The sequence below is a fragment of the Xyrauchen texanus genome, chromosome 3, assembly GCF_025860055.1.
Source record: "Xyrauchen texanus isolate HMW12.3.18 chromosome 3, RBS_HiC_50CHRs, whole genome shotgun sequence".
Taxonomy (NCBI): Eukaryota; Metazoa; Chordata; class Actinopteri; order Cypriniformes; family Catostomidae; genus Xyrauchen; species Xyrauchen texanus.
The window spans coordinates 11,283,633-11,297,426 of record NC_068278.1 but is presented as its reverse complement, the minus strand read 5'-3'; the positions used below and the strand labels follow the sequence as shown (position 1 = coordinate 11,297,426).

The 13,794-nt window shown below is 37.9% G+C and overlaps 1 protein-coding gene across 3 annotated transcripts in view; it reads left to right on the top strand.

The window, feature by feature from the left end:
- LOC127624210 (E3 ubiquitin-protein ligase KCMF1-like) overlaps window positions 1-9,946 on the top strand; it is a 34,772-nt gene extending 24,826 nt beyond the window's left edge. Inside the window, exons 5-8 of one of the 3 annotated variants that reach the window (XR_007968134.1) lie at window positions 218-395; window positions 2,336-2,621; window positions 2,868-3,183; window positions 3,446-9,946. Coding sequence is in view for 1 of the 3 variants with exons in the window: in XM_052098930.1 (XP_051954890.1) it covers window positions 218-395; window positions 2,336-2,621; window positions 2,868-3,129 (726 nt within the window). In the remaining 2 variants the exon portion in view is untranslated. Of the gene's footprint in view, window positions 1-217; window positions 396-2,335; window positions 2,622-2,867 lie in introns of all 3 variants that reach the window. The other 2 variants (XR_007968133.1, XM_052098930.1) reach the window with 2 other exon arrangements.
- The last annotated feature ends 3,848 nt before the right edge of the window (window positions 9,947-13,794 follow it).

The following is a 13,794-nucleotide window of genomic DNA, read 5'->3' as shown; positions in this document are numbered from 1 at the left end:
AGATCAAGCCAGATTCAAACTTGTATCGCCCAGATAAGCACCATAGCTCAATATTCCTGGGGCACATGCTCTTAACTACTGCACCACGACTCAGACAAAATAATAATAATAATTTGTGGTTATATTTGTGTATTCAGCACAAATCATGTGACTTTATCCTCTTCAATGGCTGTGTGTTAACCTTGTCAAGCAGTTGCTCCTTAACCAGTGTGTGCACGATGAGAGCAGCGGCGTACGGCATGTGCGCCGGATGTTCCACCCCGGGCGGGGGCTGGGTGGTCCGCGGGCACGCAGGACTAACATGCACTTTACCAGTAGCTCTACCGGTGGGCTCTCCTCTTCACAAAGCTCCTCCTACTCTCCAAGCAATAGGGAAGCAATGGACCCCATAGCAGGTGTGTAATGTGTCGTGGTTGGTTTAGGGGAGACACACAGAATTCATACCTGCATTTCAAAACCCATAGATGGAGTTTTGTTGAATGTTCAGGGGTCTCGGGATGTGTTTTTAATGCTCAGGATTGCTGCAAGTTTTTCCTCAATAGAATGCAACAGTACCCGCCACTTTTCTGCCATCTTGGCTCTGCAAATATTTCCACCATTCATTTTTTCATAAAAACAGTTTTAAGCCATAAACCAAACCAACCAGCTCTGAGGTGAATCACATGACAAAGTTTGATTTGAAGCAAAAAAGTGTTTGGAAATCTAACAAAAAGACAAAGGTACAAGACTGTGTACTTGCCGTCTTTCATGAGGGAATTAACTACAATCCCATGAAGCATTGCGAATGAGGTATGCAAAATGAAAATGATGGAACTATATAAACTACGGATTTAAAGTTGATGTTTATTAGAATAGAAACTGCATTTAATGGTTAAATATTCACATACACACGTGTATGTACACACACACACACACACACACACACTGCCTGGCCAAACAATTTTACCGTTTGAATTTAAATAATCAGATATTTAATGATTGGATTATTATTGCAGTGATTAATGTTTCAGCTGGCAACAATTCTTTAACACTAACTGATGCAGTATGTAGCTTCTCATTTCTTAAACAACCATGTCAGAAGACGTATCCTGTGGTCATGGAAAAGATGTTAACTGTGTTTCAGAAGGGGCAAAATATTGGCCCGCATCAGGCAGAGAAAACAACTAAGGAGATTGTTGAAATAACTGGAATTGGGTTAAGAACTGTCCAACGTATTATTAAAACCTGGAGGGATAGTGATGAACTGTCTGCTTCACAGAAGAATTGTGGTCGTAAAATTAATGAACCAAATTCTTGGTTGCTTCAATTTGTCAGGTCTAGGCTCAGCAACGTATTGCAGCTATAAAATGAAGTCATCTGACTACCTGAATGTACTGAATGAGCAGGTTATCCCATAAATGGATTGTTTTTCTACGGCACAGCCATATACACGGATGACAATGCCAAGATTCATCTGGCTCAAATTTTGAAAGAGTGTTTCAGGGATCATGAGGAATCATTTTCACACATGAATTGACCACCACAGAGTCCTGACCTTAACCCCATTAAAAGTCTTTGGGATGTGCTGAAGAAGACTTTACAGAGTGGTTCAACTCTCCCGTCATCAATACAAGATCTCAACCAAAAAATAACTCTGTCGTAAAAAAATGTGTGACATTGCGTAAGGTTGTTGAAACAATGCCACGACAAGTGCGCGCCAGAATCAAAGCTTAAGGCGGTGGAGCGTGAAAGGTAAAGTTTTAAAGAACATCCTGGCCACACTTTTTCATATTGTGAAAGTAAAGGTGGACTTTTGCCGTTAAGCTCCAAAATAAGACGAAAAAAAACAGGAAGACAATATCCTTCAGCAAAATATGTTTGCCCACAATGTACAAAAACCAACAACTTAAAAAAAACAAAAAGAGCAAAAATGCATCCTGTGCTTAGGCCCCCGTATTCCTGTCAATACAATATATTGGTTTAACTGATTAATCGATGCCGATAGTTGCTTTTTGGAACTATCTGCAAAAATATGTGTAAGAAAAGGAAAGACTAAAAGTTTCTTAAGTCTATAAATCGATTTAAAAAAAACAAATGGCCGTTTAATCAGTCATCAACCTTTTCCACCATCTTAGTTATCAGTGTCAGCAAAATCCACTATCGGTCATCCTTTAGTCCTACCATTATTTAAAGCACTTGATAACGGTATACGATATTTGTGTATTTCTCTTCAGTTCATTTAGTTTGTTATCTGGCATATGGATGGTTTTCTACTCTGTAGACACAAGTGTTAGTTAGACTGTCTATCAGTTTCATTTTTACATTCAGTCTCCCCTCTTTTCTCTGTTTTCATCAGAGTTACTCTCTCAGCTGTCGGGTGTGAGGCGCTCTGCAGGAGGGCAGCTCAACTCTTCAGGCCCCTCTGCCTCGCAGCTGCAGCAACTGCAGATGCAGCTTCAGCTTGAGCGTCAGCAGGCGCAGGCGGCACGTCAGCAGCTGGAGACGGCTCGCAATGCCACGCGCCAGCGCAGTAACCCTAGCAACATCAGCGCCAGCATCCCGCCGCCCAACACCACCACAAACACAGCCATGACTGAGAGCAACCCGCTGGCCTCACACAGCTCCCAGTTCCTTCTCACACGGTATGGATCGGAGTTGCTCAAGAAATCCACCTATATGATGAAATTGTTCTGATCACATCATTATTCTTAAAGGGATAGTTCAACCATAAGAAAAGTCCCTTTAAAACATTCTGAGAGAGATTGATCTGGAATGTTGTTGCTTCTTGGATTTATACTTAGTTCTTATGGATCGAAAAATATCTTCCCCATTTTAATTGATGTATTTTGTAATGTAGTAGTCACATCCTCTCCATTTACCTCGACCAGGTTGAACGAGCCGAAAATGTCGGAGGCGGAACGGCAGGCGCTGGAGAGCGAGCGCGCCGATCGCAGCCTGTTCGTACAGGAACTGCTGCTGTCCACGCTAATGCGAGAGGAGAGCTCATCCTCCGATGAGGACGAAAGGCGAGACTTTGCTGACTTCGGTGCCATGGGCTGCGTGGACATCATGCCTTTAGACGTGGCTCTGGAGAGCCTTAACCTGAAGGAGAGCTTCACAGGCAAAGAGCCTCCACCACCTCCTCTTTGATGATATCAGACCACCACGCAGACAATGTCCTCTGTGCTGTAACTGCCAATGACGGTGGGCAAAAACACAGCTCTCTCTAACGTTTCTATTTTTTTTCTTTTTTTTTTCTCGGTGAGTGTAATTTCAGGTCTGTCACCTTTGTTACATTGTATAAATCCATAAAAGGAGAGCGTGAGGGAAAAAATAAATCAAGATTCATCAGAACAGGCGTGTGAGAGAGTGAGCAAGCAAGAGAGAGAGAGAAAATAAGAAATATAAATATATAAATAAATATATATAAGGTGATAATCAATTCCACAATTTTTTCCTTTAGCAGGTGAGCGTAGGTATCTGTGGCAGACTTCAGCTTCCTGTGTCTTGCAAAAAGGCTCTCCTTATAAATAATCCACATTCAAAAACTGAAGAGGAAACCAGAGACCTTCTCTAATGAAGCTGCTGTGTGTATTTATGAATATTAATGAATAAAAAGTGCTTGGATGGTTTACCATAACTACTGCATGAGGTTATTTGCAGCGTGCATGATTTTTAATGACTTTGTCATTAGGAAGGCAAAAATATCCCAAAGCTTTCTTTTTAACTTTTGCGCTTTAAGGGTTACTTGAGCAGAAGTGGGTTTTCGAGTGATTTATCTAAAATTTTAGTTTTTGTTTTGTCTTTTACAGAGATCAAAAGCAAAATTGTAAGAAAAACAAAAATGCGCTTCTGTCACTCGACTCCAATTTGCCCTTCCACTATTGGATGTTCGAACACATGGTCTGCCCTGATTGGCCGAGGCAAATTAACTTATTAAAGCAGTGGTTCTCAACTGATCCGAGTCGCAGGTCTGTTCTGATAGGGAGAAAAAAGTTGCTAAATGCAAGCAATAGACTGCAACTAACCATATAATCATGCATAGTTAGGATAGCAAAATAAATGGGCATAGCAAATCTATTAAAAGGAGAAAACCCCACTTAACTTTTGTTATTGCCTTCAAAAGATGCGCATACAATCAATGTATTTTTTATTTTAATGCAAGCCAAAGCTAGGCAAATTACATCTGTGGAACACAAAGATTGTAGGCATTTTGTTTTCCTCAGTCACCATTCACTTTCATTGCATAATTTATTTTTTTTCTCAATACTGTGAAAGTGAATGTTACCGAGTCTGCCTAACATTTGTATTTCTGTTTCACAGAATGAAATAGTCACGCTATGGAACAATGATTATGTTTCGGAGCCCCTTAGAGGACAGGAAGAAAATGTATTTTCTGAAATACTTTTACATTCCCTCCCAACAAGTTTTGAGTTACATTGCAGTTCTTTTGGGTTCCGTTGCAAAACCTTTAACCATTCCTTATGGAAAATGGTTTAACTACAGTAAATATATTTTAACCATGATATTCATGGTTAAACCTATTAATTATCAGTGATGCAAACTACTAAACATTCAGCTAAAGTAACCTTTTTTCTTTAGCTAATTTGCCCAAATATTCTATAATTTGTTTATTAAAATCACTTGGAAGGGTTCCTTTAAGCTTAGGCATGTAAAAAAAAAAGCTTGAAATAAAAATTAAAAAAGCTTTTACAAATCAACAGTTGTACATCTGGACAACTGCTATGAATCTCTCACACGTTTGCATCCCTGAATGATATAGGACATTTTATTACCAAAACTATGGTAATAAAAATCATTATTCTGCCAAAAAAAAACATGGTTAGTTTTACTATAGTAATACCATTATTAATTTTCTTTCCTGCACTCCACCGCTAACTAATCTCCAGCGCCACGGCAAAATACGTTTTACCTGAGTTGTAAGTTTGCCATTTGATTGTGATGAGAAAACAAGAGCGTGTACCGCAAAATAATGCCAAAGCACATCTTTCTATTGGGCTGTATTCATTGGTTGTGCTCGAAAACAAAAATACAGCACAGTCCAATTCATGAACACATTACTCTTATGGTTCGGTTCTTTTGATTAATCCGTCCAAATGACTCTTGAGCGGTTTCTGTTGTTACTGAAGAGCGACTCGTTAAGTCTCTACAAGCCCTAAGCAAGAACTGTTTTGTTTAGGCTACTTAAAGGTTTGTGATACTAAAATAGTCATTGCACTTATTTCTGTGACGAAGTGTAAATAAAGATACACATTTACCTTTAATATAAAATAACTTTAAACATTAAAATGTTACCAAAGTAGTGTGTATATGTGTATTTTTTTCATGGTACTTAACCTCCTGAGACCCAACCGTGACCGCTGTGTGCATTTTCCATTTCCCTTTTAGATTTATAAAAGATAAAAAAATAAAAAATCCTTATAGAAATTTGTATTCCTAAAAATGTATGGCAACATATGTGGACAGCAGGACTAAGTTGTAAAATGTTAAATAATTCCAAGCTATAGAAATGTATATATTTTCTTACTAAATTTGTATGTTTCCAGGAGTGTTGTGATTTAATATTCTTGGGATGTTACACACATTACATCAGAAATTTTGCATAATTAATTCAGATTCAAAGTAATGGCCAGCATCATCCAATCACTGCCAACCATAATAAATTATATTTAGCATTATTAATTCTGGATCTATGTACTGATTACCATTGTCCCATTTCTGCCAAACATGTAGAGTCTTCAAACATCATCTGCAGCCTGAAATTGAACTTTTGGTCGGACTATAGGAGTGAACGCAGTTAGCTGCATAGAGCTATAGGATGTCCCCTTGCTCAATATATATATAGTGAATGAAGTAACCTCCAGTGGTCTGTCTGCACTGGTCCCAGAACAGTTTGAAATGCACCTCATTTTCATCCTAACTATATAACGTCTCTAAAAGCAGGTTTTTTCATCTTTTAGATGGGCCCACGAATTCTCAATGAGATAACGCACAGTAAATAAAGGATTTCCTAGGAAAAAATGCTTTGAAGTACACAAGCGTGTACATTGTTTTAGCAGCATTGCATTTTGCAATAAATCGCTCCGATTTGAAAAATGGATGAAATTAGAGACTAATCTTTTGACAAGAAAAAGATTGAATTAGGTTTCTTACCAGATGTAGCTTTGTTGGCGTTTCTCCCAAAGACAAATTCCGCTGTGGTCAGCGCCATGTTGTTTTGTAATGTGAATGTCACTGTAAGCACAGAGTTTCCTAAACCGAGATCAGTCTGTTTAAATGAATTTAAATTATGCGGTGCGTATAGCGAAGCCAAAATGCAACGTCCACACATGTGAACGTGGGGTCGCATGAACTTAACACATAAAAGGTTTACATGGTTGCTGTTGGCTTACTATAGAGAAACCATTGTTCATTTTTGTTAGGGCAATGTGTCTTTTTGGGAAACCAGTTTTAAATTCCATACTTTTACTATAAATTATAGTAAAAAAAAATTTTTTGGCAGAATGATTATTACCACAGTTTCAGTTTTCCTATATTATTGCTAAGGTTTTACTATAATATCATAGTTAAAATATGGTTACTGGAGTAAAAACATAGTACATTTTGTGGTTACTTGTGGTTTTATAGTTAAGTATTAGAAGTATTGTAGTTCAACTACAGGTAATGTATTAAAACCATGTTTAATTTTGGTAAAGGTTGGGTAAGGGGATTGTGAGGGAACCCAACATAACTGAGGGAACACTAAACAAAAAATAATGACAGAATTGTAATTTTTGGGTAAACTATTCATTTTAATAAGTGTCACGGGTTAAGTACTGTTTTGGGTTGCTGCTTGATGTCCATTCAGTGGCGTGTGCGTTTGGGATTGGTTGTTTTTGCCTATTACCCTCGTTTTGGCATGCTGTACCTTTTCGTGTTGCCGTTGCGTGCCCCAGTGTGGCTGCCCACCTTGCCCTGCCTTTAGTTACGCCACTGTGTCCAATATAAAGGAAGCAAAACCAGTTGATAAGCACTGCTTTAAAGAATGTCTTGTTGCCTACGAGAATAAAAACAAAGAATATACAGGTGTTGACTAAAAGAGAACCTGCTTTATACCGTTTAACTAGACGTTGATGTCTTAGTGTCTGTGTAACCACCAGATATACTCTCTAACTTACACACCTGTACAGACAAGTTAGGCTCTCCATTGTCGTCTTGCTCTACTCTTCACATATCTGCTTTTAATGCGCTCTTTTATGCCAGCTTCCTCTCTCTTCATCGGTAAAGGAGGGTGCAAGACTTGCCACGTTTGCAGGCTATTTGTTTAACTCTTCAAAAGAGTGACATGCTAAACTCTCTGCTAATAGAGAGCACCTTCTATTTATTCAGGGTTTGTTTTTTAATCTCTTTGTTTCTTTTAAGCCTTGTGATTGATCATGCCACCTCCATGCCTATACTCTTATCCTCTATGTAAAATACAATGAGATGTATATGGAATTTGTGCGTTAACTTTCGTAATGAATCTAGGACATGGGCAGACTTTCTTTTTTTTAATGTAAGTTTAGAATACTACAATAAAAACAGCGCACAGCTTTTGATGAAAACCAAACCCCATCCTCTTACTCTCTGTGACTGTGGTCTGAATACTAGTCACATGTATCTGTTTAGAAACTATTCTACCCGTGTACCCCAAACCCTACTCCCTTTTCAGATTAAGTATTTATTTGTATACGCAGGGTTTCTGAAAAACAAAAAGTGTGCTTCTCAAAGGTGAAGTGGGTTATTTCTAGTGTGCCAAGGCAAACAGATTTACAAAAATAACTAGATTTTTGTCAAATAAATGTTAGTGGTAAAAAAAGGGCTTTTCAGTGTATGCCCACTCCCATGGTGTACTTTGAATTATGCAATAATTCTACTACTAATATAGTTTACATTTCTGAATATTTATCAATACAATTAAAATGTATTGTTCACAATTAACAACTTGAAATCAATAGTTTGATAAATCTCCATCGTTTTTTATTCCATTACGTAATTCACCACAATCTATCACTTGAAAGATGAAAATAAGCGGCTTGTCAGTTGCGTGTCCACCACAGTCAATATCACAACGAACACAGCTAACAATAGTGAAGCCCTTAAGCCTGAAGATACCTGATACCTTTTGTTTTTTACCTGCAAGCCATTGGGCGCTTTGCGCAAACTATGGATTTGTCCATGTGAATCACAACTTGGTTTTGAGCAGCTGCCGCTGTCACTTTACCAGCTATTGTTAGACCTCAATCATACCCTTGGGATGCCTTTCATGCCTTACAGTGGCCTGTCTACCAAAATAAACTTTTGTGAGCAACAACATACATAAGGAAATCATTCAAAACCTCTTCAATGTCATTAAGATACAGTGGAGACGAATTAGATTTTTTGCTGTATTACGGTAGGAATGTATGAATTTGCTGTTGGTCAGAAACCCCAAATATGCTATCCACGCTACTCGTCCCATTGACAGTGAGAACCACTTAATCGCGACCACAATGAGGTTACGCCATGTGTGACTACCCTCCCTAGCAACCGGCCAATTTGGTTGCTTAGGAGACCTGGCTGGAGTCACTCAGCACGAATTCGAAACTCGCGACGCCAGGGATGTAGTCAGCGTCAATACTCAATACCCCCGTCCCTCCTTTTCTTTGAAAAAAGCTAAATTGTGGTTACAATAAGGCACTTACAATGGAAGTTAATGGGGGCAATTCATTCATGTTAAAATGCTCACTGTTTCGAATGCATAGTCACAAGAAGTAAACGATATGCTTGTTAGGGCTGTCAATCGATTAAAACCTTTTATCGAATTAATTGCATGGAATGCCGATTGATTAATCCCAATCGCATTCATAAATATTTAGTTCATATTTTAGTTAAATAGTTCAATATATAATGATTAAATAATTATAAATGGTTATATTTAAATAATTATAACCTAATATATATAAAAAATAATAATACAGAATTAAAATGCATTACATTATTTAGGCAAAACAAGTTAAGCATTTAAAGACAATTGAAGTAAGTGGCTTTAGACTCCAATATATTTTTTATTTCCATATTATTGAAAATAAAGCTATCATTGGTCTACAGTTCACAGCAATCCATTTTGCAACTGAATTCATCAATCAGTCCGAGATTTATTATAAGGGCTTGTTTAAGGATGTGTCAATGTACACCTGCGTCAGACGGACACTTTTGGAGCGCCTCAGTTGCGTCGCATAATACTCCTCCCATATTTAGGTCCCTGAAGTTTGAAATGTATAAAAACACGTCTTGTGATCCCTGTGATCTGATTTGCGCTCCATCGAGCTGTTTGTATGCAAGAACGTGTTCTCATCTTGTGCTGTCTGCTGTCGGTGAGTGTGGTTTGTTCTCTGTTTAAGCTGTGTGTTGCCTAGACAGCTGGAGTTTTGTTTACTGCCCCCTGGAGAAAACAGGTGGTACTTCAAGCTTTAATTGCTCATATGGAAGGAATATTCCTTATTATGGTCCGGGGACATGATTACTAGGGTTAATTTTATTTAACGTGTTATTTGTTATATAACTAATCGCACTGAATTAACGTGTTAACATGTTATTAGTGTGATCACTTACTAAACCTTTCTGTGTAAAGTTATATCCAATTTTACAACTTCGTTGCCATGATGATGTAACGTCAACAAACCCTAAAACGACGATAAAAAAATTAAGATTTAAACGACTTTACAGTTCAAATAATACATGAGTTTTAACAGAAGAATGAATGTAAGTGCTTTTATAAAATTATAAGCTTCATATTTCCATTTACACTCTCCAAAAATTGGCCACCTTCACTTCCATTGTAACTTAAATGTTCGCTTTTTATAAAGAAAAGGAGAGTCAAAATTATTGTTTGTGGTAATCAACTTTATGGCACAAATGTTGTTGATTGAGCTTAACTTGTATTGAACCTGGAACATTTCTTTTTAAGTTTGTAAAAACGAATTAAAATAAATACTATTTAATTATGAATATTTGAATAGTTTTAAAGGTACACTAAGTCATTCTTTGTGTGTGGTTTGCTGTCTGAAATGACATGGTCTTGGACTTATTCGTGACATCTATAGTAGTGGGTGTTGCATGAAACAAAACTTGATGCTTTCAGATTCTTTTGTAGAAACAACCTATTCACAGGCGTATTTGTCATCCATTATTTATTCCGCAGCCAGAAGTGTTACAATAGGTGATCTCAACATGGTAGCCTCCATGAGGTAATGACAACTTTAGGCAACTGGTATGACTGGAGTCTTGTTAAACATTTGTTATAAGTCCTATTCAGTTCTATACTATTCATATATATATATATATATATAAATTGCTTGGTGCACCTTTAAAAGGTAGGAATATGATTGCAACATAAGCAGTGTTGTAAGACATACAACTTTTATTAAATGCACAGTATTACAAGGAACATTTCCACTGACAGCAAAGAAGCTTCTCACATGATGCACAAGCGTAAGAGAACTGACACCTAAAGCCATGGGTGATTGAGTCTGCCTGGAACACTCACACACCATATCATGCATGTACACACACACACACATTTACACGCGCAACCAGTGATCCAGCTTTAAACGTAAAAAAAGGATATAAGAAAATTGGGGTAACTTGAATAAATGGCATATGCCAGTTGGCTAAATGGGTCAGAAATGTCTGGTTTATATTTCACCCCTAAACCTTAAGAAAATAGTACTTGTATTTAGATGTAATGAAAATAAAGTCCCCATACAAAACCACTAAAAATTCTTAATGGGCCTAAAACATGCTTCATTTTGTTCATGCAAAATATATAATTTGTTTCTTTTGATTTTGGAGAGAAATTTGACCTGGACATTCTCGAGTCTTCATGAGATTCACCCTTACAGTGCATAAAACAAAGTTAATAAATTCATAAATGTGGTTTCAGTAATCAGTTCTTCATAAATAATGCATAATAGCTTTCAATAAACCAAATGAGGATGGGTGGTGACCTCTTGACCCTTTCCCCCTGGATGTGGTTGGTGACTGGGAAAGGTTGACATTTTAAAATGGCATTCCTCAATCTGAAACCAACCCTTATCAATATTAAAGTTTGTAATGTAATAATGATATACTACACAGGAGAAACGGCTTGTTGATCAATTACAGAGATATTAAAAAATCTAATTTTCATTGTGAACAACCACAGAAAAATATAATACATTTTCACATTAAACTGTATTTACACTCACATATTGCCGAAGGCCCATTAGACATGTTTTTCTTCCCTTTATATTGTCACACATTTTGACATGATGCCTGTTTTTTAAATGGAATACATAAAGAAAACATACTATTTATATAGACATCTGCACAGAATGGATTATAAAGTACAGGCTGGCTATTTAGTACAGACATAAATCTTTATAGCAAAAACTGAGAAAATGCCATATTTTGTTCAATAAAGTCTTCACATAAAGACAGAATACATGTTCAATATCTGTACTGTTAGCAAATAGTCCCCTTCAATTTAAACCTCTTTCAGAACATTATCTCCCCCCTTTTTTTTTTTTTTTGCAGTGCTTACAATTGTAGCGTGAAAACTACAAATATATGAGCAGTACATTTGTAAAGTAAGTGCAAAGCACTTAAACGGTCATTAAAAGTCGCTGCTCAAAAGCTCATGACCGTAATGACCAACACTTGATTGGACGCTCTGTAACAACTTTGGTGATGATGGGTAGATGGCTATTAAAATACAGTAGGTCCTGCCAGTGGACTGTTTGGAAAGAATTTTGACATCAGTGTACAAAGAATGATTGATCCTGCACAGGTATATTTACAGTCTAATTGCATATTTACAGATACTCTCAGAGCAACACATCTGCAATACTTCTTACTCCAAAGAATCAGTCGGTCTGCACAAAATGTGTTGCTGGAGACCACAAAGAGCCCCCTTAATCTGAATTTAGAGAAACATTGCAACCCCTGCAGACGAGGGCAAATCCATACAAATATTGTAGCCCTGGAGTTGGTCAACTGTGATCTGGACTAGATTTAGTTTTCTTTGGATGATTTGTAATTGGTTGTGTGGTCCGTGGTTTTACGAATACTATTAGATTGAAAGTTCACTGTGGGCAATATATTCATTCATAAATAAGGCATTCAATTTAACAGCCCCACTAACTGTTGACTCAACTTCAGATATGTCAAAGATGAAAAGTTGCTTGCTTTTAGCACTATGTACTTTTAAACATGATAAAAAAACAAACATTTTATTGGCTTTCCGTAGTTCGACACACATTGTGTACAACTGACAGTATTATAGGCTATTATTAATTCAGGCTGTAGATGGGATAAAAAAGGTGCTCATCAGGAAAAACTGGTAGCTAGATTTTCCAAAGTTTGTAAGGCATTGTGCTTTTTTAATAATTTTGTTTCAAAAAACACAGATGTCCTAGCTCAAGACTTAAAGTTTGCAAATTCCTCAAGCACATCTATATTACTCTTTGTTCAGGGTATACATACAGTGGGTACGGAAAGTATTCAGACCCCCTTAAATTTTTCACTCTTTGTTATATTGCAGCCATTTGCTAAAATCATTTAAGTTCATTTTTTTCCTCATTATTGTACACACAGCACCCCATATTGACAGAAAAACACAGAATTGTTGACATTTTTGCACATTTATTAAAAAAGAAAAACTGAAATATCACATGGTCCTAAGTATTCAGACCCTTTGTTCAGTATTTAGTAGAAGCACCCTTTTGATCTAATACAGCCATGAGTCTTTTTGGGAAAGATGCAACAAGTTTTTCACATCTGGATTTGGGTATCCTCTGCCATTCCTCCTTGCAGATCCTCTCCAGTTCTGTCAGGTTGGATGGTAAACGTTGGTGGACAGCCATTTTCAGGTCTCTCCAGAGATGCTCAATTGGGTTTAAGTCAGGGCTCTGGCTGGGCCATTCAAGAACAGTCACGGAGTTGCTGTGAAGCCACTCCTTCGTTATTTTAGCGGTGTGCTTAGGGTCATTGTCTTGTTGGAAGGTGATCCTTTGGCCCAGTCTGAGGTCCAGAGCACTCTGGAGAAGGTTTTCGTCCAGGATATCGCTGTACTTGGCCGCATTCATCTTTCCCTCGATTGCAACCAGTTGTCCTGTCCCTGCAGCTGAAAAACACCCCCACAGCATGATGCTGCCACCACCATGCTTCACTGTTGAGACTGTATTGGACAGGTGATGAGCAGTGCCTGGTTTTCTCCACACATACCGCTTAGAATTAAGGCCAAAAAGTTCTATCTTGGTCTCATCAGACCAGATAATCTTATTTATCACCATCTTGGAGTCCTTCAGGTGTTTTTTAGCAAACTCCATGCAGGCTTTCATGTGTCTTGCACTGAGGAGAGGCTTCCGTCGGGCCACTCTGCCATAAAGCTCCGACTGGTGGATGGCTGCAGTGATGGTTGACTTATTACAACTTTCTCCCATCTTCCGACTGCATCTCTGGAGCTCAGCCACAGTGATCTTTGGTTTCTTCTTTACCTCTCTCACCAAGGCTCTTCTCCCCCAATAGCTCAGTTTGGACGGACGGCCAGCTCTAGGAAGGGTTCTGGTCGTCCCAAACGTCTTCCATTTAAGGATTATGGAGGCCACTGTGCTCTTATGAACCTTAAGGGCAGCAGAAATTTTTTTTTGTAACCTTGGCCAGATCTGTGCCTTGCCACAATTCTGTCTCTGAGCACTTCAGGCAGTTCCTTTGACCTCATGATTCTCATTTGCTCTGACATGCACTGTGAGCTGT